Genomic DNA, 25187 nt, shown 5'->3' with positions numbered 1-25187 from the left:
TATCTTCAGACAAAGCTGGATGGTTGCTTCTCCCATGGATTATAGAAGGAATTTGTGTTTAGTGTGAATTGGATTCAATGGTGTTTAATGTGGTGGAGTGGAAAGAACACTGAGTCAAAAGTAATCGCATCTGGGTTCTAGGTTCCAACTCTGTTGTTAACTAGATTTAAGACCATTAGCAAGTCATCCAACATCTTTAAATCTCATTTCCTCATCTATAAAGTGAAGGAATTAAAATTGTATAATCACAAATATTTAAGGCTATTAGCCTGTGATGCCATTGGCTTCTTGTATAATTTCACCAGTATTATCCATGTCTCGCTAATGACAAAAAACATAGTGGCATCAGCAACCACATTTTTGCTTCAGTCCATTGACTGCCATCACTCCTAACACTGTAGAGCAGAAATCACTAGGCTCAACCCATTTTTGGTATGGAATAAGTATTAATTCATGATGACAAATGATAGTTGGTAAGAAAAGAAGTCTGGGACAAAAACTTTCAAGAACAATTTCTGCCTTTTACACTCCTAGTCCCAGAGAGAGCAGGGACCACAGAAAGTTTACACATACATGCAAGACTGAAGGTAGTCCTTGTTTTCATGTTTTCCCTCTAAATTCTTCCATTCTTGATCCCCATTAGTTAATACAGACATGAAAGGTGGACAAGGAGGGGAAATAATGTACATCAAGGCTGAAGTATCCCACTTAATCTCTAAGCTTCTCATTTACTAGTCCCCAGATGATTATAAATCCACTGAAGCTTTCTTCTTACAAAGCTTATTTGTCATCCCAAATCACCAAAGGAAACCCCCTATTATGCAGGTGTGTCTTATTTATTTATTTATTTGCATTTAGGATGGTAAGGAATAAAAAAAAACCTGCCTTTTTATGAGCATTAATTATACACCAGGCAAGGAAGCAATTGCCTCTGTGTTATGAAATATTAAATCAAAATACTTCCCGTTCCCAGATGTCCCAGAGATAAATACAGCAGTATTTTGAAGCCCCTCTTGGAGCTGTTTTGCCTGCAAATTTATAGTTTTGTCTCCATTTTCAGAAAACCCTGTTTTCTGTGAAGTATAGCACTCTTGGTAGTTTTTTAAGAAGCAAACTCCTCTAGAGTTGCCTATGTAGGCAACAACTCTTATGCCAATGGCACACAAGGGATCCAGGGTTGATAGGCTCCTTTAAGATGACAAATGGGCTGGAAGTGTTATTGTCTTTGATTGCATGCCTTACATCATCTGTATGTAGGAATAAGAGGGCCATACTTTATCTTTAGCCATTTTATAAATATTTAAGTCCTTATAGTTGCCTAAAGATATTAAAGCATATTTTACAGTAGTTGGAGTATAAATATTATATATAGCACAAGATACCAAAGTAGTTTAATGAATTCATAATTTTCTGTTCACTTTTATTGGAATGTGTTTTATGTTAGAAAAATTCCATTTAAAGAATAAGATGCCATTCTACTCCCCGAAAACACAGAACTGTAGCAAACATCAGTGGGGCTATGTTACCATGAGAATGGGAGGCTTTAACATGGTAGAGAAAAGGGGGTTAAGACAAGAGGAAGAATTTCCCCCAATTTCTGCTTTTTAATATAAGTAGCTTTCTAATAAACAATTTTCTAGCTTATTTAAATTATAAAACACTCCAAAGAAAGATCTCGTCTTGTTTGGTTTTAGTGGTTGTCATGTCCCTAAACTCCTCTTTCTAAGATGTTATTTAGGAAAGACGAGGGAAGAAGAGGGAAATACCACCCAAACGGGCAGGGGAATAGCTATGACTCAGGTTTCTGATTTGGACAACATCCATCACAAGTGTCACCTTCCCTGAATGCAAATGAGTATTTTTGTTTCCTCTGAGTGGATGGGGAGATTCACGGATTATTTTTTGGTATATATTTTCAGTTTTCCAGTGAAATATAAAGAATTTCCTCTTTAATATTTCACAAAGTTTCCCTAGTTCCCAGTGGGAGTCCATGCTAGGTAATGTTTGCTAATTACCAACAACAAAACTAGACATACAAAGCTGGTAAATTACCTGACCCTTTCCATTTTAATGAGACAACAAGGATTTCGGGAAGGGATGTTGTTTCAGTGGTTAATGGTGTCAGCAATGTTGTAATTGTGGGTTGAGACGCATTAGCTGAACAGCCACGTGTAGGAAGGGCTTTCTCTTGACAAGCTCTTTGGAGACTAGAGCCATATTATCATTAAGCCTTTGTCATTTGCATGCTGCTAATCACTTACTTTATTATCCAGTGTATCCATTGTCTTTCTTTAATTGCTCTTTAAATTAAAATTAAAAATAGTTACAAAGCCCACCATGGCTGGGATGGTGTCTTGATTATGAAGATAACTTCAAGAAAATGAAACATATGATAATATATTACAGGGATTACAAGAGAGTTCCCGTTGTTAGATTCTCTGCTGACTGGTCTCAGGGGCTTCACTGCAGCATTTTCTCATGCCTTGGCCCATGGTATTTGTTTAATAAATGGTTATTTATGACCTTTTCAGCTATTACAGAAACTTTTAGAAAAGAACCTTCTTTTGATTTGTTGGAGCCACCATGCTTTTCTTCTCTGGTTACTGCTTCAAGGGTTGATCATGGGAGAGAGGCTGAAAATCTCTTTGGGGGAGCACATGATACTCAAGAAATAAGCTCCTTTTAGAAGTCCTTGCAAGTTCATTCCGTCCATCTATGTGAAGAGCTTCCATAATTGACTGAATCCTGTCATGCCCTATTTACTAAGAAAGTATGATCATTCAGCAATACAATCTAACTAGCATTGATTATATATTTGTTGTGTGCAAGACAGGAGACAACAAGATAAAGGAGATAAAGTATTCGGCTTGGAGTCAGGAATATCTGGGACCAATGTCTTGGCTTTAACACATGTTAACTTGATGTTTGACCATAGGAAGGTAACATCTTGACTCCCTAAGCAATATTTTAAGACTTTAAATTACAAGTGAATTGCTGATCTGAGTCCGTGGAGGAAATTTCACCACCAAGGAGTTCCCTACACAATAAAATCAGGTGGATCTCACCACACACATGGCACTAGGGATACAAATTTTAAAATTTCCAAGCCCTCAAGGAGTTACTATTCTACTGGTTATAGAGTTCTACTGTGAATTCTGTTCTACTCCCAACTTAATCTGCAGAGCGATGAAATTAGTTTTAGTTTGTAAAATCCCAGATTCAGAGCTGAAAAGATGTAGGTATCATAAAGGCATCACTGAAGAAAGCAAGGCGCAGAGTACTCAAGTGACTTGTCCAAAGTTACACAGACTGAGTTGCTTATTTGCTGCTGTCTCTTGTATTTGGATACTGTTAAGTGTTCTTAATGCCATGGCATCTATGATATCATCGTGTAAACTGATCTTTATAACTTATGGCATCAAACAAAGGGCAAAAGTCAGGGGAAATGCTTTTATACCAATTAACCTCAGCAATTTCTTCAGTGAGAACTTTGTTTTCATACATACACATGTATGTGTAGGTATGCATATGTGTATATACATGTCTATACATGGGCATGTATCCATACACAGTTATGTAGATTATATAAGTATACAAAACACACATATATACATGGATGACATAGAAGTATATGCATGCGTGTATGTGTATGCATGTAAACACATATGTGTGTGGTATATAAGTATGTGTATGTATCTATATACACATTCATATAATTTTTTTTCCTTCTCATAGTTCATTCCACATTGATATATGTGTGTTCCTGAGGCCAGTTTCCTCCACCAAAAGAGAATAGGAAAATTGGCCATAAACCAACCCACTACCAGCCCAGGGGCTCTCCATATGGTGGGGTAGTCCAACAATGGAGGCAGCCTAGGACGGCTCATCTCCTAAAGTAACAGTGGAAAAACAAAAGGAGGGGAAGGAGCAGGAATTCAGTGGTTTTATAAGGAGTGATAAGGTCTACTCAGACACATCTGATGTCATAAGCAAAGAAGAGTCAATTAGTAATGTTCCTAGGGAGACTAAAGTTTCTATCAAGAAAGTTTCTTGGCATAAAAAAATTCTGGAAGATGAAAGTGGTGTCAGACAGGAGAAAAGGCTGTATAGAGAGCAGTGACAGCTATTTGAAAGAAAGACTAGACCATTTCTCTTCCCCAAAAAATGTTGACTTCTCTAGCACTGGACTAAAATTAATAACTTTTGGATTCTGGTTACCATTAATGCACTGTGTGATATTGGTCTAGTCACTTCTCCTCTTTAAAACTCTCTTTAGGGGCGGCCAGGTAGTACAGCGAGTAAGATCACCGGCTCCAGTGTTGAGAAGACCTGGAGATCGAATCCCGGGCTCAGACACTTAAGCACCCACCCAGAAACACCTGGCCGTGTAACCTTGAGCAAGTTACTTAACCCTAATTGCTTAGGGGCGGCCAGGTGGCTCAGCGAGTAAGAGCACCTGCTCCAGTGTCGGGATGACCAGGGATTTGATCCGGGCTCAGATACTCAGCACCACACCCAGAAATAACTGGCCGTGTAACCTTGAGCAAGTTACTTAACCCCGATTGCTTTAAAAAAAAAAAAAAACTCTCTTTAGGGGCGGCCAGGTAGCACAGCGAGTAAGAGCACTGGCTTCAGTGTTGAGAAGACCTGGAGATTGAATCCCGGGCTCAGACACTTAGCACCCACCCAGAAACACCTGGCCATGTAACCTTGAGCAAGTTACTTAACCCCAATTGCTTAGGGGCGGCCAGGTGGCTCAGCGAGTAAGAGCACTGGCTCCAGTGTCGGGATGACCTGGATCAAATCTGGGCTCAGATACTCAGCACCACACCCAGAAATAACTGGCCGTGTAACCTTGAGCAAGTTACTTAACTCCGATTGCTTATAAAAAAACAACAACAACAAAAAAAAAAACTCTATTCTTCATGGCCTTTTATTGGCTTTAAAATTCTACTTCTGAAAAGATATCTGTCTCTGACAGATGCCAGCTGTGTGTCCATAGGAACCAAAAGGATCACCATAGTCTGCCCCATAGAGATTAGACATACAATGGAGTTGGGTGGTTATTCTATGAAACATACATGAGGAGACTGAGAGTTTTACTATTTTGAGGAGAAACTGTTAATTGTGATGACTGAAGCTACAGGACAGAGAAAAAGGCCCAAGACCAAGAGGACTGAGTTTAACATTTAGCTTGTGGAGAAACATAAAGAGAATACTTCAGAAGAGACTTTAATTGGTATTCTGAGAGAACTGAATGGTGGGACTCTGCTTCCAGAATTAAGAAATCAGCAGTTGTAGTAACTTTGTATTTATGTAGCTATAGATTTAAATGTAAACATCTACATCTACATACACATATGTGTGTATATATCAGACATATATGTACATATATAATGTGTGTATGTTATAGAAATGAGCAGAAGTTTATGGGAAAGCGATTTCTCCAGCTTATCAAACACATACCTAGAATCTTTTATGGAACAGTAGCCCTGCAGAAATCACTAGATGAAAGTTTTCTGTGATGGCAGGCTATTGTACATGTATTGCAGAGGGATGCACTGCATATCTTGGCAAATATTTCTTTTACACTGAGTTAATTTTCCTTGCATTTCAGATATGGACATTTTAGTTTGCTCATGATTAGTTACTCTATCTTCTGCCATTGGCTCTCATACAACTGAACAATGGCATTTGGCATTTTAAATGAAAAAAAGACACTTGAACTGCATGGCAAATGCTGAAAAAACAAAACCCATAGCACAGAGAACATAAAGCAACTATTTATAATGTAGAGGTGGTTACCTTTTAAGTCGATCTATCATTTTAATGAGCTCTTTGCATTTCTTTGATTAATGTTCAGATGAGAGGGAGGGGAAACAAAGGGTGTAATAGAAGCAGAAAAAGTGTGGCCTTGGCAACATGAGGGGGTCTTCTGTTTATTTTATCCTTACCTACTTAATATTGCTGACTTCCAATTTATACATCTGTCTTTGCCCTAATGCAAAGTACTCCTGTAGTTTATAAGAAATGTAACTTACCATGAAAGAGAATCTTCTAATTGGCAAACCAGCTTTAATTTTTAACTCTAAGGGCAGTGTAGGGAAAATAACCCTGAACAGATGGGCAGGACACTAGTATCTAATCTCAAGTCAGTTAGTCAGTAATCACTTCCACCATGGACAGATCTCTGCCCATAATAATAATTCACATTTTTATAGCATGTTAAGATTTAAAGTACTTTCCTCACAATAGTGCTGTGAGCAATGTCTCACTGTCCTCATCATACAAATGAGGAAACTGAGACTCAGAGAGATGGTATGAATTTTCTTAGACCTTATAGCTAGAAAAATGTCTGAGCTGAAATTCAGACCCAAGTTTCTCAACTCCCAGCCCACAATTATTTCCGTGACAACACATTCCCACATAGAAAAATTGGTACTGAAGTTAGAAGCCTGAAAGTTCATCTTAATAGCAAGATTAAAACAGAAAAGTAGGTAACATGATCGCATTTGATATTAACAACTCATTATTCATGTCAACTGGTACACAAAATAAGGAGATATATGCTTTCCAAAGGTGTTCTTCCCTGTCATTGAGGAAAAACAAGGCAGAATTCAAGGTGGAGAAGGATTCCGTATAGAAATGAGATAGGTGTTTATGGATGACATTGTACTCACTGCATATAATGATACCTCCTAACTGAGAGTCATAATCCCTCAAAAGAATTTGACTGAACTATTCACAAAGGCCAAAAATATAACTAATTAAGTGAACTTAGAAAGTCTATTGGCTAGCCTTTGATGTACGTTTGGATGAAAAAAACTATAGAGCTTGTCCATCAAGATTTCAGACACTGAAAATCAACAGTGAGCTGGACCCAGCATTAAGTAGGTGAAGTAAATGAACTGGATTGCCCTTGGGACCCTGCATAGTTAGTTGTTGTTTTTAATGCTCCTAAACATCTCTATGTAACAAAATTCCATCCATTTAATGCCGAGTCTTCTAGTGATGTATAGCTTAATGTTTTGGGATACTGTAATTTAGAAAGAAATGGAGTTGAGGAATACCCAAATGGCAATGAGGAGATGTGTGGTGAATTGGGGCTGTAGCACATCAGCTTCACTGCATGCCAGGATATCTTACCCCCTCTGACTTTATCTTAATAAGGTGATTTGAGGGCACTTTACATGATGCTCACTCAGGACATGCTTTGTGAAGCTTGCCACAGGTTGGAGAGACAGGACAAATAATGATGATATTCATATATGGGCATGATTTTTCCATGGGTATTCTAGTTAAGTAAGTTGGATTCACGTCCCCACAGAATAGCTTGCAATGAAAAGCACGGGAGGGATTTTGAGTCTTGTTTGCCTGTCCCAAATCCAAGCTCTAACAAATGAAAGGTGCCGTAAGCAGACTGCAGGGCTGCTTCCCCTGGGACATTCATCAAAGAGAGAGTTTCCAGAAAAATAGTGTACTTAAATATATCAATGTAGCACATTTGTGAATGGGAAATAAGGATCAGAATTGTAGCTCAGGCCTTTGCCCTGTCCTAGAGAAATCAGCCAAAAAAAAAAAAGTTTTCTATAGCATCCAAAGAATGAAGATGAGCTCATGTGCATTCAATAAACATTCTTTTCACTGAAGATTGAGCATTTGAAGTATTTTACCTGGAGCTGGGAGAAGGCCCAGTGATGTGGTTCAGATCTGAGAGGCTTGTTTGAAAAGGTACAGTATAAAAGGGATGTTCTCTGTAGCCAGAAGGGATCTGTGTGACTCTGATCCTCATGTCTCTAGGCACTGTGTGGGAGATAGTTATCATTCTATGGTCATGCCCATTTCCATCACAACATGCCCAGGTTATTTGGCCTAACCCAGATAAACTTGTAGGTTGAATAAACCTGGGAGTTTTTCCTCCATCTCCCCCTGACCTCTAGCACTCTCCATGGTGCCATATCCTTCCTTGGCTTTTTAAGTGGGAACTAACAAGGTAGGAAGGCCTTTGGGCACTGCACTTTCCAGAATAGCTGCGTTCTTGCTAAATAATCTTTTTTTTAATTGAGAAACATAGGTCAGCTGCCCAGCCCTTCTGACTTGGTGACTCAAACTTCATGGGAAGTCACTGAAAGCAGCTGTGAGAAAATATTATGAGGTTAAGCAGACACTTTCCTTTTGCTGGATTTCTCTTACAGCCATTTATGAAAATCTATTTCCCAAATCAGCCCTGTGCTCATGGATTTTTTTCCACAAGTTAAAAAGCAATTGTGCTCCTAGACATGGAATTTTCTTTCCTTCATGTGCTGAGGAATTTGTTGGAATACATATTGCAGAAATGACTGCTGTGGTTATTACTGTAGCTGCTCAGGGGAGCTATTCAGATTCCTCATTTATTGGAGCTTAATAGATTAAAAGTCCAAATTGAGTCTCATGATATAAGCCTAATCAAGTTCTAATCTGCATAATTTTCCCATAAGCAGCTATGGGAAATTTGTATAATTTATGTTTCAGCAGTTGCCAATCATGTGTTAAATAGCATTGTTGCATTTACTTATCAAAATATTTTTATTGATCTTCACTTGCTCTGACATTTGACTTGAGAATTTTTTTTAACTCATAGGAGATTTAATTTATCTCCTGGATGATGTAATAGGAGATGTTTCTCTTGATTTTTAACATGCCTTTCTAGATCATTTTTAACGCTGATCTTTTCCTTTTACAACGGCATATTGAATACCTGTCTCAGCATGCAGAGATGATTCAGGCTAATTTATTTCCCAAGTTTAACGTAGCATATGGATTTCTAACCATCATTTATATGCACACAATAAAAGCTAATTTGGACTTACATTTGAACCAATTCCTTTATGTTAAATATATGGAAGTCGTAGTAGAGAGAGAAAGAGAGGGAAACCCTTGTCTTCATTTCTCCATCTCTGCCATAGGAGATGATAGATAAGAAATTTCCTTTCTGTCTCTCACTGGGGGATTTCACCAGGGAAGACTTAGAAAGTGCTTTGTATTTTCCCCAAGGAAAAGCAATGTAATAAAGCATTTATTATATGTACTAAACTGTGCTTTGGTGCTACACAAGTGCGTTAAGCCTAACTACAATGGGTCCCTGTTCTGCTGTTCCCTACTATTGTTTAAAGGTGAAAGCAATAAAATGGTATGGCCAATCCAGCCCTGGTTGACTGCCTTGGTTGGGAAGAGGGAAGAGGGGAGCAGGCCAATAGGAGAAGGGAACAAAGTGCCATCCATGCTCGGGCTGGTGAGGGGAGAAAGGCACTGAATTTGTAGGGGGCCTAGAATATAGAAGATGCTTAACATGTGCTTATTGAGTGATTCATCCCAGATTCACATTCCTGATCTGTGACTATCTCTGAAATCTTAGACCAGTGGTTTCCTTTCTCTGAGCCTGAGATCCTCAACTATAAAATATGGAGGGTGGACTAAACGACCCTCAAGTATTTAGAAATGTCCAGATGAAAGGGAATGGTTATTCCTTAGGGCTGTTTATGGTAAGATTGCATCTCCTACAATCACACAAGTTTTAGAGCTGTCAGGAACTTCAAGAACTATTTAACCTAAACCACATCAGAAAAGGTTCTTTACACTAATATGCTCAAATGGTCCTTAAATTTTTAACTAGACATCTAGTGAGGTGGGACTTACCACCTCTTGAGGCAGATCTTTTCATTTTTGTGCAGTCCTATTTGTTAGTAAGTTGTTCCTGACATGTAGGCAAAAATTTGGTTTTCTCTGTGATCATTTTCCTTCTTTGTTCCCAATTTTCCCTTTGGGGTCAGACAGAGGCAGTGTGGTATATGGTCTTCAGAACAATCACTGTACTTGGAAGAGAAAGTCTCAGCTAGCCAATGATGTGAACTAGGCCTTTTTATGGGCAATCCAAGTCCCTGGGCTTGGATGGGTTCAGCACAGAGTAAAATTAAGTTTGGCCACTGATGGTGGAAAGGAATCCAGAGTAAAGTAATAGAAACAGATAAAAGAGGGATGACAAATGTCTGAAAAGCAAATGATAGAGGAGTACCTTTAAGGATAGAAATGCTTCTTTTCTTTTTCTTTTTGTGTTTTGGAGGGGGAAATGCAGTGCAATTGAGGTTGTGACTTGTCCAAGGTCACACAGAGGAATACTTCTTGTAAGAAATATGACCACCTACCTTCACCTGAACTGATAGTGCAAGAGGTGTTTCGGGAGTAAAATTAATAGGTTCTGATAATCAAAAACAGTAGTGCCATTAATGTAAATAAGGAAGGTTAGGTTTAGTGGAGACGTTGTATAAGCATGTTACTTAAGAGAGTGAATGGTAATGTTCTAACCATCTAGGATGTGGAATTCAAGATTGCCTGGGGCTACAGGGAAGAAGAGTTTGTCTTTGAAGATCACTCATAATTTTGGTTACTCTCATGACTTCATTATCATCCCACCCAATTAGGCCCAAATAAAAGAATAATGATGCTTTTATGGAGGCATGAGTCCAGGATGGAAGGCTCTTACTCTTGATGTGATTTACACTGATTTGAGGAAATTATCAGATTTGAGGGAATCTCTCTCTCTCTCTCTCTCTCTCTCTCTCCATTATTCATATCTCCCAGTTAAATCAATGTTTTTCCTAAAAATTAATTTCCCATGAATTAGTCTAACTAATGGAAGTCATGTTTCGCAGTTTCATTATTCACTGTATGTTGCTTAGGATCCCCGGAGGATTTCATGGTCCTGTGGTATAGACCCACAGAGATAGAATGCTGTTTTTCAATGGCAAGGATTTAAGGTCAAAGAAGATTTTTATTTACCTTTGAAAACATACATGGAAGGGCCATGGCATTCAGTAACCAAGACAAAATTTAGATGTATTTTTTCTGACTCCTGTTGTAATGAATAGTATAGATGAGGTCAATTGGCACCACTTCAATTTTTTTCAGAAGCTAGGAGTCCTACCCCTCCAAATAAATTACAATTGAGAAAATGGGAATAAATTTTAAAATGTGGGGCAGACCCCATATTTCTGACTTTAATTTTCCTATAGTAGGATACCTAAGAAGGTATTATTTCTAAGGGTTCATTGACACCCAAACAGTAGGTATTAAAATGAAACCCTACTCCTTTTCTAAGAGCAAATGTGTATTTGTCTGGGGAGAGGGAGGTAAGGAGGAGGTAGACATTGAAATCAAAATAATAACTACCTATATTGTATTGTGTTACCATTACAGAATATTTCCACTTATGTTATTTTGCTTGATGAACATAAAAACCTTAATGAGTAGAAGGAACGCATATTATTTTCCCCATTTTCTAGAAAGCAAAACAGAAACTCAGGGGGGTGAAGTGATCCTATAGCTTGAGTGTGATAAAATTAAGTCCTGAGCTTATGTTTTCTGACTCCAAATCCAATGCTGTTTTCACCAGAGTCATTATTAAAGCTTTTAGTTCAAGAATAAAAAAAAAATAATGTTTTATTTAAATAAACAAGAACTACTATATTTAGATGCCAATACTTCAGTACTATAAGAGACATACAATATATACACATATATGCATATATACATACACATACTCCTATATGCACACACATATATATGTGAAAAGAATAAAAGTGGAAGCAAATAAAAAAATGAATTGAATAGCAATGATTTGATTTGACTAAATACATTCAAAGAAATTTGTTCTAGAGGAAGAAACATTTTGAAGACATTCAGGAACTTATTTTCAAGATAACTCAGAGCAGCATATTCCAAAAGAATAGAAAAAATAAATATGGCACGATTCCTTGAACAAGCCGTCAGCAACTGCCAATTGATGTGCCTACTTTCTCTTCTCTTTATTTTTTATAAAAATGATCTCTGGATATAGGGAGGGTATCCTTGAAAAAAAAGTTATGAGAAAGGAATAAACAGGTTTTCTCAAAAAATTTTCTGTAACAGATCATGTTTTCACATCCAAACATTTCACTGAGAGATGTAGAAAATGTAATTTTTCTGTGATTTTTTCATTGGTAACAAAACACACACACACACACACACACACACACACATACACACACCTCTGACTCCATAGAGAAAAAAGCAGCTTTAAAGACTTTCTCTCCAACAAAGCAACTCCCAGGTGTATGGAAAGCCAATACAAGAATCCTGAGAAGATTGAACCACAGAAATAATTGTGTTCCATGATCATTTCACCATCAATATCAAATAAGGAATAAAAAGTGTTCACCACTATCATAAAGGCTGTTTTTTGGGGGGGAAGGATGGGGGGAATCCAAATGGGACAGGACAATTCCCCATTCTTCCCTTCAGTTGTTCATAGTTGTAAATGATAGTGTAATTATTACAGAGCGCTTTAAGCCCTCTTCATGGAAATCCATTGCTGTGCAGAAGAGATCACTCTAAGAGACCACACAGGAAGAGACAAACAATTCATATCACCCAGATTATGACATTTAATTGGATGGTAGCCAAGACAACAGGCCAGCACTGTAGCTGGACGATGCATTTGGTTCAGAAATGAGCGAGAAGAGAATGTACTAGAATGCATTTAGGGAATTTTGTAGAGGTTTCAGTGATTTACCATGTTCCTTCCCATCAAGAAAGCCCATGTTCTAGCAATGCTGTCTGGAGGTGAATCATGGAATAATGGCAAATCACAAAGAATACAAAAGACAATAAGTGGTAGTAGGCTTAAGATTGTTACTAATGGTGACTTTTGAGGATGGAGTGACAATAAGAACTTTTATCAGCTACATAGAACTAGAAAAGAAGGTAGATTGGTCACTTATCCAAAGCAATGGTTTCTATACGGAGATTGTACATATGCCCTTTACAGAATCATAAGATATTGGAGAAGGGTTTTTGCATGTTTGATGGATCATCTGTGAAGGGTTTATGCCATAACATGGCAACGGATCACCCAAAATGAAGAGGCATATGTAGGTCATGCTAATCTCAGGGAAAAAGAGTACACATGGTAGTGAGATTGCAGGAACATAGAAATATTGATGGATGTCCCAAGCCAAGTGCACCACCTTCACTCCCATCCTTGGGGTGATGCTGAGAGAAGGGCCAGCCATGGGCCACCTGCCAATTTGACAGTTGTGAATACCAATGGAATGAAGGGAAATGGAATATGAAAGCAAAATGAAGTCAGACTAGGAGTTGGGCATGTCATTTCCAAATAAACGTTTCATGCAAAAGAATCGAGTCTTTTCACAGCTGAAAATGGAGTCTTTAAATAAGATAAAATAAAAGCATTGCCTTAGCTTGTTCCAGGTTCTGTAATGAAATACAGTTTTCCTAATATCCTGTGACCTGAATTTCTCCCTGCTTTATGGATGCTATTCCTTGATGTACAAACCTGTATTTTCTCCAGTCAGCATTCCATGATGGCTGTCAAAATACAGGCCATGTATTATGCATATAGCATTACCGATTTAAGGTGTTTACTTGTCAAGTTGAAGAAATTCAAAAACGTCATATTCACTGAATCCGCATGGCTGTCACTGGGAGTTTTTCATGCCTTTGAATGAAACTTTTGATGAAAACAGTTCAGGTTTTCCCTTCACTTTTCCAGAAGGGGGAAACAGAGAGTATTTTAAATCCATGTTCTGGGTTATACAGTTGGCAGAAAACGTGTGTTTTCCTTGAGTCTAGAAGGATGGACCCTGAAGCTCTCCCTAGTTTCCTCAACAAAGATGCCATTATGTCTTTCAAAAAGATAACTCACTGTGGTCAAAATACATTCGGGGAAAAAAATAAAAATGAAGTTCAATCAGGAACAGAAAATTAACTAAAGCCAAGGATTTTTTTTCCTCTGAAAGTACGAAATAAAGTTATGTCCAGGAGAAAGAAAAAGTAAGATCTTTCCATTTTGTGGTATAAAGGATAGAGATAGTATCCATTAGGACTTGGGTCTGGAAGACCTGAGTACAAATCACACTTATTAGTTCTGTGAACCTGGGCATGAAACTTCATAAACTTTAAAGTGCTAATTAAATATTAGCTATTTTTACTGGTGCTGTTATTATTATTATTATTTATTTCAGTTCATGCCTTTTATATTACAAGAAGAAAATGTTATACTTCAGCCCTGGAAATTCTTTTCTCTAGCCTCAGTTTCTTTTATTTAGAACATGAAGAGGTTGAATTCAGTATATATGATTTGTTCTTTCCCTGAGAGATGATGATTTCCATAAAACTCCAGATATCTAAAATGCCAATATCATCTTTATTTCATTATGTCACCTTGGAAAGACAATTTGGCAAAAACAGGAAGCTGATGATAAAATAACCTTTGGGGTATATTTGAAGTTGATTTATCTGGAGGCAGCTCATGGTAGGTGTTTAGTTCTTTGTCCTGGGCACCTGGGAAAAAAGCAAGTGACCTCTCATTCCCAAGTATTTAATTCTTCAGTTATTTTATGCAGCAATCTGCTATGGAGATAGGTGGGGAGACACACAAAGTTAATGCAAACCCTGCCATCATACCTGCCCTCTGTGTGAATGGGAGCAAATCAGCACTTACTGAATTAAGCTAACAGTAACATTTACCATATGCTGCCCTCTGTAAAATTAATTTCAGCTGAATAAAAATTGTTCCTGCTTTGCTTAGTAATTATTCTAAGAAATTATCAAAGTCACATGAGATGGCCATTCAACTTTCCTAGTAGCCTAAAGATTTTCTCATTTTTCTTGTATATGTTTACTTCACATAACCCTGACTTATATTTATGCAAACATAAATATATTTATGCAAACATAAAAAAATACTCAGTATTAATGATTGAGACCCATAGTGCCAACTACCAAGGAATCAAAAAAGCAGAAATCAAGGGGCAGCTAGGTGGCGCAGTGAATAGAGCACCAGCCCTGGAGTCAGGAGGACTTGAGTTCAAATCTACCCTCAGACACTTGATACATTTGCTAGCCATATGACTTTGGGCAAGTCACTTAACCCCAATTGCCCTTCCCCCCCCAAAAAAAAAAACAGAAATCAAACTGGCTACTTTCCAAATTGGTTATACCCAGAAATCCACTTGTTAGACTTAGTGTGTAAGTCCGAGAGTTCACTGTAGGTTTGGGTAGCAAAATCAATGGTCAATCCTTATCTCAAATCCTTCAGGGTAGTCAACATGATTTTTAAAAAAGGAAGAAAGAGAGGAAGAAAATAGGTTGTAGAAGAGAAGGAAGAAGGTATGGAGGAAGGAGAGGAGGAAGAAAGAAGGACAAGAAGAAAGAAAAGAAGAGAATAAAATAAAGAAGTATAAAGAAAGTAGGGGGAAGGAACAACAAATGGATGAGAGAAGGGAGAAAAGAAAAAGAAAAGGAGAATGGAGGGCATGGAGGCAAATAAGGAATGGAAGGAGGAAAGGAAAGGAAGAAATGGAGGGAAGAAAGGAGATGGAGATAAAGATGGAAGGTAGAAGAATGGAAAAAGAAACAATTAACTGAAAGTTTGTTCCTGGAATGTAAATAGAGTGCAGATGTCAAAAATGGATTTATGGTTGATGATTTAACTTGTTGATTCAAAAATTGCTCATGAATGGTTTTCTTTCCATTGATATTCCAATACCCACGAATAATCTTGGGTGGCAGAATGAGGATCTGAAAAGGTCTCAAAAGGCTAGGATAGTAGGTGAAAGTCTTGATATTTATTTTTTTTAATTATTAATTAACAGATTTTCTCCTTACCTGTGATTTCACTCCTACGTGAAATACCTGGTGATGAAATTATTCCTTTGTGTCTTACAGTCTTGTAGAAAATTGCTTGGGACACTGAGAATGAAAGGAACTTCTCTAATGAGCATCCATATGACATAGTGAGACAAGAATTAACACAAGTTTTTCTGATCCCAAGGACATACCTCAATCTACGATGTCATACTGCCTTTATATTTAATAAAGATAAATACATTATCTTGATCTTAGTTTTAAAAGAACAACCAGCTATTGACTTAAGGATCAAGAGACCTGAATACTAATTATAGGTTTGCTAATACCCCATCACTTCTGGGCATTGTAGGCTTCTGACATTGCAAACTACGTCTTTTGGGGGAAAGTCACATCACCACTCTTTACCACACTTTTCTCAACTGTATTGTGAGTGGGGCAGAATAGATTGTTTTTTAAAAGTCTTTTAGAAAGTCAATCATCCTACAAAAATGAAAATTATCACAGAAAAAAGGGAGGGGGAACATTCATGTTTTCTAGATGAGAAAACATTTTCTGCATAAGGAAGAGATAAAAATCAGATAGTCATAACAGAGCACAAGATAAATTCGAATTTGCTATATACTTAGAAGATGTGGCCAGGAAACCATTTATGTAAAAATGACTTAGGGGATCTGGATGCAGCGTGAAGTCAATATGAAGAGCACTGTGACCTAGTAGCCAAACAGTAAATGTAATCTTAGGTAGTCTATGGAACAAGGGAAATGTACTCTTCCCAGGTCTGGAGTACAGGTACCATATTTTAAGAAAAAAATTTGACACACTGGAGAAGGTTCATAGGAGTTCAATTAGAATGATGAGGAGACTTGAAATTGTCTTACACGTGCATTGGTTGAAAGCACTGAGGATAGCTAGCCTGGAGATGAGGCAACTTGGGGAAAATATAACCAGCTTCATATATATGAAGTATTGCCATGTAGAAGAGGTATTGCAATTTGCTTTATCCCAAAGGTAAAGTAGGATGAGTGGGTAGAAATTGTAGGAAGGCAATTTTCAGCTACATATTGGATGAGGAAAACTTTACTGACAATTAGAACTGTCCAAAACTGGAATAGACTACTTCATGGGGTAATGAGCTTTACATTGCTGGAGGTCTCTAAGCAGAACCCAGATGACCATTTCTTGTGATATTGTAGGAGAGATTCATGACGTCCTGTCTGACTCTAGGATTCTAGGATTATCTTAGTTTGTACATTTCCCATGCCTAGGGAAACATTTATTTTATTTTATTTTAATCAACACTAGGGCTTTTCAATAGTGTTTCCACACAATTACACTGATTACTTTACTGTAATCAATTGGTTTCATAACAGCTTTCTATGAAGCCATATCAGAAGTCAGTTTTGTCTAGAATTGTATTAGAAAGCAAATAAAATTGTTTGCGTCTCTAATATTCCTCAGAGGAGATCCTGGATGTGCTTATTTTTTGTCACTCAAATTTTTATTAAGCTGTAATTACCTTGCTTAGATTTTCACTATGTTCTAAATTCAATCCGTCATGTTCTAATCCTAATTTTCACTTCTCTACTGTCTTCCAGGGTTCACACCACCAGGAATGGACAGGTCATCCCCAGACAACAGTCCAGTCCACGGGATGTTACGTCAGCCATCCATCACAACTGGGGTCAACATCCCCATCATCACTGAGCTAGGTAAGGGGTTGAATTTACAACCTGTTTTCTTTTTCCTCCTTCATATGGGGAAGGAGGAAATAAGCTCAATTCCATGCCTTTTCTCTTTTTGGAAAACATCCCACCAGGAATATAGACAGTTAGTGTGAATACATGAGAAAGCTACATGACATCTTGGTACTGGGGAAGTGGTGGGAAGGTTGAGAAAATTTTCATTTTCAATAAAGGCTGAATTCCTGCTTCCTTCCTATTGGAATCTGTTCCTGAAAATGCAGCAGAGGAGGATTTTTAGTGATGAGTTCTATCCCATTTTCTATAATGGTTTAGTAAGTTAGCCTCAGCCACAAGGGACCATCTCTTCTGGGTATCACAGCAATGAAATAATGAGGTAAATTCTCCCACCTTTGTATGAAATTTAAGATCATCCAGTCATAGAAACTGGGTGAGTTGGAGAAGCAGGCTTATTTTTCCCAAGGATAATTGACTACAGTTTAATCCCTCCATACAAGCTAAGGTTATATTTCACGCCACTATGGCCCAATAGACTTTAGCATTTTAAGGACCTTGGACTATCAGGAGGTGGCATTTAAAAGAACATCTACTGAGCTCTGGGTGGCCAAAGGCAAACTAGCAAAACCATTAAATTGTTTCCCATCTCCCCCCCCCCCCATTGCACATACCACTGGGGGCCTTTTGTCCTTTTCTGTCAGTACTGTATCTCTCTGACTCCCTTCCTTTTCTCTGTCTCTGTACTTTCTTTTCCCTCCCTCCCCTCCCTCACCCTAAATTGTTGTACCCTATTAGCGAAGCCTGGCAAACTTCTGCCTTTGGTTTCAATCAATCAGGAAAAAAACAGTGGGACGCACATTCTCATGATAACCGAACTGGGTAAGAAGTATCGTTTGCCTTCACGTTGGTGTCTTTTGTTCTATCTTTGGTGCTCCAGCCCTCATCAGCTTGTTCTTTCTTTCTCTGGCTGTAACAGAGAGGCTACCCTCATGGCGCTGCTTTGAATGTGTTTTATTTGCGGCTCTGGTTGGAATCAACTGTCTTGCTCTGGCCTTTCTTAATGATTTTCTTTTTTTTTCCCCACCCAGCATCTGCAAACCTTTGATCACACCCGGCTGACCTGGCAGCTGTTTCTATAGCATCTTCACACCAATTCATTTTCTTTGGCCTGGGTCTTTTTTTCTTTTTTCCTAGCACATCTCCCTCCCCTTCCTTCTCCTCCCTCCTCCACCCCCCCACCCTTTTCTCTTTTATTTTCTTCTTCCAACCCTCTGTCAGCTTGACTGACATATCTTCACAACTCTCATAGGAAGTCAAAGAAGAAATATAAAAATTTCAAAATACAAAACCAAAGATTGTGCCTTTCCTCCAGCTGTTTATTTTCCTTTGTTCTGACTTTATTCACCTCTTTTACTAGACCTTGTCTCAGATGCCCAGGTTTGGAGGCTACCAAGGCAGTCGAGCTCTGGGGAGATACCTTCTTCTTAAAGCCAGCTTATGAGAGGGGTTGAAAGGGTTAGATTAGCCAGCCACCATGGCAGAGCACTGCCCCAGTGGTCTGACCCCATCTTGTCCAGAGACCTTCCTGGAAAATTCAGAATAGAGTCTCATCAGGAAGATAAAAGTGTGAAGCAGCAGCTAAATTTGTCAAGTTCATATATGACTCCCCATGACTTGGTCAATGACACTCTGGACCCAGATGAGTAACAGGAAGTGTCAAAATGGGGGATTGGTCTTATGAACCAGACAGATAGAATCAGTAAAAGTGCTGGGGAAAGCACCTCCTTCAAATGGCAAATGAAACTCACAATCCATTTCTTGGTCTCCCAATATATTTCAGAACAAGAGAGCTTTTAACACAGTAATCTTGCTTGTAAGATGTCCAGAAGCCGAGGAATAAATTGTCAGCCATTCAACACTGCATTATCGTAGATGTGACTATTTATCAGAACGAAACTCTCTCAGGTCAAAAGTAAAGTGTCTCTGTTCTGTTTGCAACTGTGGGATAGGTGTCTTCTAATATTTATAGCATTTTCCTGAGAGCTTCAGTCTTTGAATTGACTGTCACATAATCTTAAGTCTGTAAACCTCAAGAGGTCATACAATCTAAGCCCCTGTCCTAGGAGAAAGACCCCCCTCCCAGCTGAGGAAGGGGTTCTCTAGCCTTCTCTAAAGATCTCATTCAAAATGATTCTACCTCTTTCAACCTGTAATGGTATTTCTCAGTCTTCATGATCAGTAATTACTCTTTATATCCACACCATCTCATGTTCCAGAGTTGAAGTCCATTTCTCCTTGTTTTAACCATAATAATACCTGACATTTCTGTAAAGTGTACAGAAATCTTAACAGTTTCAAAGGGCTTTCACGGCCATTATCTCATTCTGTTCTCATGGAAAGCTTGTGAGATAGGTAATCCCCATAGTCTCATGCCTATTTAACAGATGAGAAAACTGAGCCTGAGAGAGAGAGAGTAAGTGACCTACTGAAGATCCCAGAATTAATAAGTGACAGTCAGAATTTGAACCCAGGTCTGCTGACTCCATGCCAAATGCCCATATCACTTCTACTCTCTTCAATAGGAAGGAAGAGAAGATAGTGATCAACTTTATTTCATTATGCTTTGTACATTTAAAAATTATAATTTAATCTCCCTTCAGCCTTCTCTTCATGAAATTATTGCTCCAAAACCAACTAAAATCATCAAGGCCCTATTATTTGCTAAGAATACTCATTTAGCTTTAGAAATCCTATTTTCAAGAATTTAAAACTCCCCAAATCTCTCCTTGGACAATTTCCCAGCCTCAACTGTCTATATCCCTTTAAAATTGTGGAATTGTATATAGGGTTTTCTTTAGAATCTTCCCAATAGCTCTTTTTATGACTTAAATGTTCTAACATGTCATAAGAGAAGAGTTGGCCATATGCCATTTATCTTCATTACTGATTTCTCTCTCTAAACTGCAGTATTTCCTTCTCCTTAGGACCCAGAAGCACCCCCTGCCCATTTTCTTGGCAAACATGTAATAACCAGCAACCATTCAGGGTGCCCACATTCTGATGATGATTTTCTTTTCATTAAATTTCTCACACTTGTGAGCTGCTATTATAAACAAAATTGGATTTTACTTTTCAAAAACAGATCATAAAGTATCCTTAGTCAGAAGCACATGTCTTCTCTCCAGTGGAGCCATAGCTAGGGTAAAGTGACTGGGACCTCGCCCTGGTTATGGGAATTCAGAAGATGCTAACAGTACTCATAAGGTACAAAAATAGCTGAGTTTAACATATTAACAGTTGAAATAGCATCCTACGAAATAACATGCTTCCTTCCTCTGGTAGTCATACTTTGAGGTGAGCTACCTTCTCTGGCCTTGTCCTATATCCTCATCAGATGTTTCACAGTAGCCCCTAGTGTCTCTGTCTCCCCACCATTGACCACTGGGACCTTTCCCCCATACTCAACTGAATGTAAAGGTGATTTGAGAGTATATTTTCTTCCACTTGACCTGAGTGAAGAAGTTGTTAGTTACAGCTTTGTCCATCTGTCATTGGGTTATTTATTCATTTCCAATGTGAACCAGTGTCATCAGAAAGAACCAGCAGTGGCCTACCATATATCCTAGGTTAAATGGATTGAGTTCTAGAGATTATAAATACCCACTAAAAAAATCCACCCTAGGACATTCTCGTGAAACTAGGGTTTCTAAGTGCCCAATGAAAAGAGTAAGAAGTCAGAACGCTCAGAATGGTAGACCAAATGGAAAACTAGAAAATTTATGAGAGAAACAATATAATAGCTTCTAGTTTAATGATGGGGGTGAAGAAGGAATGAATATGGAGTAAAGTTGGAAAGATGGTTAATGAATATCGTACCTTTCTACATCTTACTCTAGAAAACCAGAATGGGATCTTTAAAGGTTAACTCTATGCTATTGTCCTCCCTTTCTCTCTGTTTTTTCTTTCTTCTATCCCAAACAGAAAAGACTTGAGATAAGGCACTGATATTTAGATTTTTTTTCTTGTTACTGACTACAGCATGGGAGAGATTTTAAAAAAAATCCCAAGAAAAAGGGTTACTGCTGATGAAGTTAGGACATCAAGAACTTCAACTTACTAACTTACTTTCATGGATAGATAGATAGATAGATAGATAGATAGATAGATAGATAGATAGATAGATAGATAGATGGATAGATAGATAGATTACATACACACAAATGCCAATTCCTGAGGTCACATTGGGAACTAACATCAATTTGTCACTTTATCTTTCCTAAGTTGATGACATCTCTATGACATGATCAGTCAGTCTTTAGTTTCATGCTTGGAGAGTCTTTACTGGCCACATAATTTGGCATCAGTCTATTTAAAGAGAATTACATAAGAGAGTAAGTCATTTGGGAAAGAAAAAAGAGAGCTTGAATCACCCCATATAGTCCAAAAGCCTCACATTATTTTTGCTGATGAGAAACATCATATCTGCTGGTGATGTTGCCCACCTTGATTTTTTGCTCTGGGGTTGGTGGTAACATTAAGCCTTTAGCAAGTGCCCAGTAAAAAAGAAGCTCCTTTAGGACAGGAGCTCTTTCATTTTTGCCTTTGTATCTCCAGTACCCAGCACAGTATCTAGCACACAGTAGGCACTTAATAGCCACTTGGTGATGAATGAACATCTGCTATGTGAAGAGCACTGGGGCCATGCCAAGACAAAATCCAGCGTGGCAACTAATGATATATTCAGATCATCTGCTTGCATAGTGAACTCTTTACTCATCACCGTTTGGGGGTCCTGGATCTTCAAATTTGATAGTAGGGAGAAATCCCAGTTTATTTCTCTGTGCTGAAAGCCACTATCTGTCTGAGCAAGAATTCAGTCAGTCTAAAGATATGGCTCTTATGGTATCCCTACAAGAAGGCCTTGCTTTTTGCCATTGATCTGAGAGTCATCCAAGAGGAAATCATCCCCACTCTTTGAGTCCCTATGATGTCAGCCAAGGGGCTTACCTCATGAATCCAAGAACTACAATTTCTATTCCCCCCTCACTTCCACCCTTGCCACTCCAGGATCCATATTTCCCCCTCCATTTTAGCTTCATTTCCAGTGCCATCAAAGAGACTGCTTATTGCCTCTAAGCCATTATAATGCCAGGCTTTTTTTATTTGTTTATTCACTTAGCTTAACTCACAAGGCGAGACACTGGTCACTGATTGATGTCTTATGACTTTTTTAGTGAATGATACTAACGTTCAGTTTTTGGACCAAGACGATGATGATGACCCAGATACGGAGCTGTATCTCACACAGCCATTTGCATGTGGGACGGCATTTGCTGTTAGTGTCCTGGACTCACTCATGAGTGCGGTAAGTAAGAAAATTCGGTCCCTGCCTCCATATTGTGCGAGGAACCTCAGCCAGAAACACTGATGTAGAGAAATGAAAGGACAGAGGTTCTGAAAAGGCAGAAGTGAATCCTAAACTGTCAGGAGATTGAAGGGTGTAATAGTGATGGTTTGGTGGAAAGGACACTAGATTGGGAATTGGAGGAAGGGGATGCAGATCCTGGGACTATTACTACCCATCTGGTGCAGTCATTTAAACTCACTGAGGCTCAAATATTTACCTGTAAAAAGAGGGAGCTGGAGTAAAAGATGACCTTAGAAGTTCCTTCTAATTTGGAATCCATGTTTCTTTTAAACAGTTTATTTCTTTTAGCACATATTTCAGAATCAAGGTATTTGTTTGCTTAAGAATGGGATAATAAAGGTTTCCATCTAGTCAGATTGTAGATAGCTTGAAAACTCAGATTTGCCATTTTTATTAATTTATTAAACAAGGAAAGTATGTCAAAACAGACTAGGGTTATTATGAATTCTTTCCTTAGAATAAAAAAAAATAGGTTTGTTATACATTAAAGCCTTATTTTTACTTAATTCTCATCAATTCACCAAAATAGATCAGAGAAGGACCTCTTCAAATCAAAACTTTTTAAAACATGTTTAATTTGCTTCATGCATTAGAAAAAACAAACCAACCTACAGTTTAAAACAAAAATTTCAGTTTAATTTTTTTAGTTTATTCTTTTTCCTAGAATAATAGGTCATAGGATTAGAGTTGAAAGGGACCTTAGAAATCATTAAGTCCAACTCTCTCATTTTCCAGATGAGGAAACTCAGTCCCAAATACATTAAGTAACTTGCTCAGGGTGATGAAACTAGTGTTTGATGCAGGATTTGAACTTGGGTCTTCTTGACTTCCTGTCCAACACTCAGTCCATTATGCCATTTACCTGCCTTGATGTGAGTGAGGTCTGTACCTCCATCTTTTCCCACCAGAGGACTCAATATATATATATATATATATATATATATATATATGTATATATATATAGTGTGTATATATATGTATACATATATGTATATATATATATGTCTTATGAGGTGGGTAGATTGTTTATGTTTCTTCTCCCAGACTTCCCATAGGTCTATTCTCTTGGAGACCTTCAAATCCAACAACTTTGCATCCTGCTCTCCTGGCTTACAGTGGTATCTCTTCTAGGAACAAAGGCAGAGAGCCCATTGGACCTAGTTCATGCACACCTGAAAAGACCAGAATTAATGAGGGAGACTGCAGAAACAATACAAGATAAGCGTCATTAAATAGGCCTAATATACTGCACCTCTGACTTAAAAATCATTTCAGCAATTCATTCCTTTAGAAATCTCATTTTACCTCTGATCTTAATTAGAAAGATTTCAGAAGACCATTTACGTTCTTTGAAGATTAAAATGTTTATAGGTGACCTTCCTTTAGAGCTTTGAACCGCACTATCAAAATTAAAAAGCAAAATTATAAAAGGGGACATTGCCTTTAGGTAGGTATTCTCCTTCAGATTTTTTATTTCAAATTACTCTGTCCCAAAGATGGAATGTAGGTGTTCAGTAGCAATGCTCTCTGACTTCTCATACAGACATCCATTGGAATGTAGGTGATGGTGTTGGTGCTGTGTATGTGTGTGTATGTGTGTGTGTATATGTGTGTGTGATAATAAGTACATAAGAACTGGAGTCACATCACTCTCTTCATCATCAGAGAGAGTGAGGCTGCAAATCATTTTCCAAATTGGACCATTTGACTAGATATTTCCCATTTCCAAAACAGAGACTTTAGGGGAGAATGAAACAAATGCAATAATAAATATCACAGGTAGATGTTATCAGTTTTTACCTGCAGATGATTGACTTATGTCCATCTATTTAAAATGTACTCCATGACAGGGGTAGGGACCAATCCTGTGATTTCATTGGCATAGGGAACTCCTGAGAGAGGAAATACCCTCTAACAATGCAGGTCAACACTTTCTCAACCCCATAAGAAAGTTCTATGTAGAGCAGTAGTTCTTAGTTTTTTTTTATGGTTCCCACTGGAAACCTATGGACTTATTCTTAGAATGAGGCTTTCAAATACATAAGATAAAATACATAGGATTACAAAGCAAATTAGTTATATTGACATTCAGTTATCAAAATGTGCAACATGGACCCCCGGCTGAGAACTTCTAATATAGGATCACAAATTTAGACATGTCAAGGGCCTTAGTGGTCAAAAAAATCCAACCCCCCTCATTTTACAGAGGAGGAAATTGAGGTACAAAAGGTTAAGTGAATTGCCAAGGATTATATAGTTAGTGTCTGAGATGAAATTGTGAATTCGGGTGTTCCCAAGTCCAAGTCCAATGCTGTATCTATAATGTTATACTTCCATTGCACATTTTCTATGGCCTCAGTTGGTAGGCATTTACAGCT

The 25187-nt window shown here is 38.1% G+C and overlaps 1 protein-coding gene across 7 annotated transcripts in view; it reads left to right on the top strand.

The window, feature by feature from the left end:
- Window positions 1-25187, top strand: part of KCNMA1 (potassium calcium-activated channel subfamily M alpha 1) — a 917791-nt gene that overhangs the window by 856527 nt on the left and 36077 nt on the right. For 4 of the 7 annotated variants that reach the window (XM_069068323.1, XM_069068324.1, XM_069068320.1 and 1 more), the window contains 2 exons: window positions 17280-17393; window positions 22616-22746. In XM_069068323.1, coding sequence (XP_068924424.1) covers window positions 17280-17393; window positions 22616-22746 — 245 coding nt within the window. Of the gene's footprint in view, window positions 1-17279; window positions 17394-18176; window positions 18261-22615; window positions 22747-25187 lie in introns of all 7 variants that reach the window. The other 3 variants (XM_069068322.1, XM_069068316.1, XM_069068318.1) reach the window with 1 other exon arrangement.

The sequence above is a fragment of the Petaurus breviceps genome, unplaced genomic scaffold (genome assembly GCF_028583685.1).
Source record: "Petaurus breviceps papuanus isolate PSGF00001 unplaced genomic scaffold, PetGlider_PUasm1.0 90762, whole genome shotgun sequence".
Taxonomy (NCBI): Eukaryota; Metazoa; Chordata; class Mammalia; order Diprotodontia; family Petauridae; genus Petaurus; species Petaurus breviceps.
Note: the sequence above shows the minus strand (reverse complement) of the source record. Positions and strands in the feature narration are given on the sequence as shown.